General features: G+C 40.3%; 1 protein-coding gene across 4 annotated transcripts; it reads right to left on the reverse strand.

The window, feature by feature from the left end:
• Positions 1-784: 784 nt before the first annotated feature.
• On the reverse strand, positions 785-5871 carry LOC125896345 (protein ENL-like). 4 transcript variants are annotated; one of them, XM_049588826.1, is made up of 7 exons: positions 5759-5871; positions 5222-5317; positions 3206-3386; positions 2783-2865; positions 2330-2461; positions 2108-2206; positions 785-1542 (listed from the first exon to the last, which is right to left on the reverse strand). In XM_049588826.1, exons 2-7 carry the CDS (start codon positions 5231-5233, stop codon positions 1486-1488), a joined length of 564 nt encoding a protein of 187 aa, XP_049444783.1. In that variant the 5' UTR covers positions 5234-5317; positions 5759-5871; the 3' UTR covers positions 785-1485. The 4 variants fall into 4 exon arrangements, with proteins under 4 accessions (XP_049444783.1, XP_049444781.1, XP_049444782.1 ...); XM_049588824.1 differs by having other exon boundaries at positions 5222-5320; positions 5759-5853; XM_049588825.1 differs by having other exon boundaries at positions 5222-5432; positions 5759-5853.
• Between the last annotated feature and the right edge of the window lie 949 nt (positions 5872-6820).

Raw genomic sequence — 6820 nt, forward strand, 5'->3', positions numbered from 1 at the left:
CAAAAATAATCATCCAATAACATAACAACATATTGTCAGGGGGACATTCATGCATGCAAAATCAATATTATTGATACTGTAAGAGTATTTTAATAGTGTGGTATTGCCACTTATACTTGAGCATATTATCTCATCATGTCTTTAATCACTTGTGACAAGCACATTTGAATATCAGTATAATTTGTATTAATGAGCAACAAGCTGCTTCCTTCTCTTTCCCCACAAACATGGCAGCTTTTTTGAGAAGATAATTTGATTGTATCCTAATGTTAATGTGTCGCACATCAATTAATCTTAAGTGATGCATTTTCTGCGTCACTGAGATAAAGGTTTTCTAAATGTGTCTATCTTAATTCATGTGTTATAACCTCGTACGCCACAGATAGTTACACTGATTTCGTTTAGACTCTGCTTAAAATCTGAATTGTTTAATCTGAGCAGAAAGCAGTTCGTCCCCTGATTGAAGACATCTCTTTTTTACAGAGTCAGTGAGTGAGGGCCCATTGCAGTCAAGTCTCTGTGGTGCTCAGACTTTGATGTGAGATTATCGGGCCTCAGCTTCGGGACAGAAGGTCACCACTCTCTCACTGGCTTGGTGCCTCCCCTTCTTCCCCTGCCGCTCAGACTGATCCAGTCTGCCTCTCAGTCAAATCTGAGTAAAAGAAGTCCCACCTGGCTGTCAGACAGGAGGGTGTCCCACTGGTATTGAGACATCAACCTTTAAATCCTTCCTTTCAATATACAAGGAGAGGGAGAACTACAACATCAAGCCATGCTCCACAGGTTTCACACACATCATAGAGTTTTATTATAGAAAAAGAACAAACTTAAAATTTAGCAACAAATACAATTCATGAAAAAAAATCAAGAATGTTCAGTAGATATTACAGTACATCACTTTCACTTGATAACAAAAATTCTTCAGTCATTGTATCCTGCATTGGAAGATGTAATAAAAACCTGAGCAAACATTAAATACATTTAATAAACAATTTTTTTTGGGGGGGGGGGGACTCTCAAGACTTCATATTCAGCATATCTTCAGACACAACTGGTTTGTCAGTCCAGGACAGGCTGCATTATACATCTGGCCACCCTGCTTCTCTACAAACTGTGTCTGAAGTGAGTCAAATATGCTGCAACAAATTATGGATGATGCATCCCATCCATCAAACAGATCGCAGCTAAAAACAATTTTTTTAGGCACATGTGGAGCAGCAGTCTGTAGGCACATACAAAGCTTCTTCAGATATTCTAGTTCTACTATTATTAGTGGTTACCCCCCAAACAATACTGACTTATCCCCTCAGCAGACAGGAGTTCAGTGTAGAACAGTCACATGTAGAGAATGGCTTGACACAGTATTTGCAAATGATCATTGAGAAATGTGCATGCACGTTCTAGACAAAAACAACAGCTCTTGCTGCTTCCACCTCTGTTGTCTGCTTTTGAGTAGCTTTGCTCTCAAGAGTCTTTTCAGGCCGTTCACAGTGCTCCTGTGTCGGCTTGGATGCTGCCATCGCTTCCATCTTTGCTGGGTTCCTGAAGAGAAAACATTTGGATGCACATGAGCTCTGTCATCATCTAGAGACACAATCCCTCTCCACAGATTCCAGATCTGGCATTTCTATTTTAATGTGTGGTGCAAGTAAATTATTTACTGCTTTCATCAGGGTGAACTTTACCTAAAATAATAAACAAAATATTGACTTCTCAGTGGGAAACTAATTAGTGTAGCAAATAAATAAATAAAGACATCAGAAAATCAGCTATTTAAACCTTTCTGAATGGAATAAATGGAGCTACTACTACTACTTCAATAAATACACAAAGAAGCAGGTAAAACAAGATTTGCACTACTTGGGCTGCATTTCTGGAGTTAAGTTGTATTTTCAGATGCCTGTGTCAGTCAGTAATGAAGACTGATTAACTGATTTTAACAAACACATTACCAAATATGCAATACTTATTTCATAAATCAGCATTGAGATTGATTGGAATGATTAATAAAGTTATGAAAATGTTTTAAGTTAACTAAAAAAAAATGAGCAGGCTTATAGTGCTACTGAGGCCACTTGGGTTAGTCTTTGTTGGCATGTTGACCAACCTCTGTCACATGAGAGGTCTTGATCTTCTTCGTTGGGGGTATTGAGGAGTCTGGACTGGACCTTGATGCAGCCTCAGTCTCCTGTGGAACCACTATTACCTAAAATAGAGAGGCAACAGTTATGTGTTTCTGTTTTACTTTTTAAAACCACTGTGCATTTTACTGACTCCATGAATACTGAAATATTGGCCAGGGCCTTTATTTTGCGTCAGGCAGCCTCACCCCTCCAGCTTTGGTTAGCTTTCTCCTGAAGTCTTTGGCGGGGTTGTTGAACGTGAGCGTCTCACTGCGCAGGTGGTCACCCTCGGGCTCAAGGATTAGGTTGTACTTGAAACACACCTTTTTTGGCTGCTCCTGGATGGAAAAAAAAATCAAGAGTATTTTATTGATAAAAAGTCTCTTTACACATTACGGCGCTACATACAGTCACCTCTCAATACCGGCATATTTCACAACAACAGATAAAAGATGAATGAGGGAACTATCACAGTAGATATCCATTAAGTAAATACACACAGCTGTTTCATTTCAGTGTGCTGGCTCTGGCTAATATTCCTGAGAGAAGCTTAGTTGCAGAGAGGGGGACAATTAAGTTGGCTAAAAGGTATAACATGCTCTTGAGAAATTTCATTCACAAAAATATCTTGTTTATTTGGAATTTTCATTCCACTACACCTTGTTCTGGAAGAAAACCTCAATATGCATGAGGAAGCCTGCAGAGCCCATCACCACCACTTCGTATGGAGGCTCCCTGCACACTGCAGATACACACAGATCTCGTTAGACATACTGGTTGTTACAGTGACATTAAACTAATATTATTCTGAGCACTCAGAGAACTGGGTTTTGTGTGTGCAGGAGGCAAAGCAGTCATTTTTCTTTCCTTTTATAAAAAGAGGGGGCAACAAAGCTAACAACCTCCCCTGACCAATTTCCTGGGGAAAAACCTACGCACTTCTTTTGTGTTTTTAATGTGTTATTCTGCACGTTTTAATACCTTTTTTGTAGTACATAAAGCACTTTGAACTGCCTTAGTGTATGAAATGTGCTGTATAAATGATTTTGCCTTGTGAATGTTCAAAAATTACTTCGTCATACCTCTCTTGGGTTCAGGGTAGCTCTTAGGCAGGTGGAAGACAACTTTTTCTACAAAGTGCTTGATGTTCACAGTCTGTGACCCTCTGACAAAAACAGTCAGGTTGTGGGTTGAGTCTTCTGATGCTTCTTTCTCTCTTAGTTGGACTCTGTGGCCCAACACCAGATTCACCTGAACTTCACGCTGAAAGGGACAAAAACAGAAGAGTAAAATACTGCACTTAATGGGACAGAGAAAGAATGAGGACGACATACACATTTATATCCAATGCCAAAGATCATCCTTACACAGAGACAGGAGGTATGATCACTAGCTGTTATCACATGACCACGATTCAATACTTAAGTCATGTGATAACAACTAAGGTAATGATGACAACTGAGCACACTCCGTCCACCGTTTCAGACACGGATATGCAGTGAAAAAGTCAAGAAAAAAACAGATACGTGGCCCTTGAATTAAATCATAGTAATGGTTGTGTTATGATGAACAGCCAAACTGTCCCAGCAAAATCCTTCATCACAACCACCCATTTATATATATGTAAAAAATGCCATGAATAGAGTTAAATCAGGTAGTTGTGTTGGACAGGAATATGTTACAGGGAAACAGAGGAGAGTCCCAAATAGCCTATATATATTACAGGTCAAGTGTTTAATATTTAGTGGCATCTAGTGGTGAGGTTGCAGATTGCCACCAACTGGAATTTCTACCATGTGCCAAACTAGTAACCACAATGGTGGCTGAAGCAGAAATGCAAATGGCCCAGTGTTTGGTTGCTCTGTCCTGGGCTAGTGTAGAAACAACATGGCATACTATGTGGAAGCAGGTCCCCAGGAGTCGTGCCAAGCTACAAAACCAATTTTCCCAGTAGCCAAACAGTGGAACTACATCTGTAATGTGATGTCCTTTGGCCCCAAGAGACTTTTTCCCGTAAACTTTCATAGCAAAAGAGAGTGGATACATATCTTTTAGTGCCACAACCCCCATGAAATGACTCATTACACAATCAGAATTTGATCCATTGGGACCATAACATTTTCAAAGTCCATCAGAGGCACAAGATTAAAATATTTTATCTGCATTCAAGGTAGCGGAGCACTAAACCAGACATAGCCAGCTAGATTGGCAGAAGCAGCTCAGCCTTGCAGCAAATTTTTCTCAGTGGCCACTTGCAGTATTGCAGTCAAAATATCCCCTGCAGCCCAAAAATGATTTCTCTCATAGACAGGACAGGGCTGATATGATATGTCAAACTGCAAACAAGGTCAATTATGAATCTTTATATTTTGAATTTCTGAGCCATGGTGGTTTTATATTTGTTGAACTTTGCTCAAGCCAAGAAAAACATTTAAAAATCTGCGACATCATCTCAATGTACAGTCTGTGTACCAAGTGGGAACTCACAGGCAGGGCCAGCAGGAGAAACAGTACTGAGCATATACAGTTGGCTGCATAAAGCAGAAGTAAACCCAAAAACTACAATACTTTTTTGGCATACGTGCCAAGCAAGCAACTCCATTAGAATGAACAGGCGCCATCTTGGTGTCCGGTATTAGGTTATTATTAAAATCGATGGACAGAAGTCTCTAGTGCTCCTGTTTTATGGGGTGTTCAGTGCGAAAGCCGGTCATCCAGGTCATTTTACCTGGCAGGTGGAACTTTTTGGGCTTCATTCGCCAGTGAGCAACTTTCACAGGAATACCCAGGGCCCCTCCTTCAATGCTGTATCCAGGACTGTTTAAATCCATACATGAAAGAGGACCTGCTCCTACAGTATATAGATACAAACAGCTCACATACTAAGGTAATAATGGGACTATTATTAATTGTGGCAGGTGGCAATACACTAAGGAAAACAGTAATGAATATCATATTCAATTTCTGTCAATATATCCAACTAAATCCCCCACACTGATAATGGTATATCCTGATGTATGAGTGTCCTGCAAACATGGCTCCAGAGCTTAATAAAGTTCAAGTTTTTTTTAAATACACACACGTTACAGTAACGTTACCTTGGGGTCCATGTTTCTTTGGCAGTATGTGTTGTCCCAGCCTCTTCTCTTCAATCCAGCCTGGAGCTCCCCTCGGCCCCCTCCGCTTCCAGACGACTGCTGGCAGGCAAGCAAAACAAAAACGTTTCTCCATTTTCTTCACTTTTCTATTGGACTTGTTATCCACACGCTGAATAGGGACACCTTGTATGCAGGTGCCAACTTTATTTAGCTGTAAATACAGCAGAAAAGACAGTAATGCATCACTATCAGTTTTGACTACTGCCATTGTCTCCTAAGTTACCTGTCAGGGCCAACTTCCTCTTCACGCTGTCATAACACAAAATAAACTTGCAGTCTATTAAAGCTATAAGCGTAAGCCAATCTCAGTCGCCAAACATCCATGTTACATTACACAGCAGTTACGGTTAGCTTCATGCTAGCGCCACTTTTTATCCTCTCACCCAAATGACCCTCCGAACATGAAAAACACGGCACCACGAACTACAATAAATCGTCAGACTTAAATGAACATATATGAATATGGCATTAGTGTACCTTCTCATCTGTGAATACAGCAGAAAACACAGTAGTTATTAATTAGTCGTAGCTTTGACTACTGTTTCTACTCTTCTCTGACTACACCAACTTCCTCTATGGAAGACTAACAGTGCCAGTCGCCACCTCTGCACAGCCGCTACCGCCCTCTACTGGTGTAACTGAGTATCACCTTAAATTCTAATTGAAATCACAGAAGGTGAGTTGTGCACTGTCTTTGAAGTTACACAGAGCCCTCAAAAAACAATAATAATAAAAATAATAATAGTGGGGGACCAAGGTTATACCATAAACTAACACAACGACAATTCCAGGGTGCCACATACTGCTGTCCTCGTTGTGAAGGAAATCTCAACAGCTTGTGATTGGTCAACTCGTGATTGAAGTTACAGGAGACCTTGCTGATTCAATTACTGATGCTCAGGGTCAGGTCAGGACAACATGAATGAGCAGTACAAGTGAGCCTCTGTGTAAGTCAATGCCTCCCAGTTATGAAGGTTACTTCTTGGCGTGGAGTATTTGACCCTCTACTAGACCTGCAAGATTGACTAGTGTCCCATCAAGGTTATTCTTCACTCAGCTGTCTGTGTGAATATTCTATTGGCTATTCTATTGGATCCTAAACTATACTTACCTAAGTTAACCTAAGTCACTGTTATGTCACTCATGGCAAGGCAAGGCAAGTTTAATTATAGCGCATGTTTCAGCAACCAGGCTACTCAAGGTGCTCTACATAAAATATCAAACGCTTTAAGACAAGGTCTAAAAGAAACACATTATAAAAGGACACTTAAAAACAATTCATTAAATAGCCAATGTAATAACTAATATAGCTACTGAAATTCAGGTCTGAGTTCAAGACTTCACAGGATCTCTGGCCTGGTCTGTGATGTTTTAACATTGCCAACTGAAGCTGAGCACTGACTTTTGACTTCTTTCCTTGGCTCCAAAAGCAGTTACCTCAGTTTTGTTTTTGTTTAATCAAAGAAAATCGTGGCACATCCAACTGATGATGTTGATGTCATGTCACATGCAGAGCATTTCAAGTGGAGACAGTGTCAG

The sequence above is a fragment of the Epinephelus fuscoguttatus genome, linkage group LG10 (assembly GCF_011397635.1).
Source record: "Epinephelus fuscoguttatus linkage group LG10, E.fuscoguttatus.final_Chr_v1".
NCBI classification, from domain to species: Eukaryota; Metazoa; Chordata; class Actinopteri; order Perciformes; family Serranidae; genus Epinephelus; species Epinephelus fuscoguttatus.

Excerpts from the sequence above, each read along its gene's own strand:
- LOC125896345 (XM_049588826.1), bottom strand. Across the intron at positions 2,207-2,329 it reads AGCTAACCAAAGCTGGAGGG|GTAATAGTGGTTCCACAGGA; the intron begins GTGAGGCTGCCT and ends TCTCTATTTTAG. Across the intron at positions 1,543-2,107 it reads AGACCTCTCATGTGACAGAG|GAACCCAGCAAAGATGGAAG; the intron begins GTTGGTCAACAT and ends TTTTCTCTTCAG.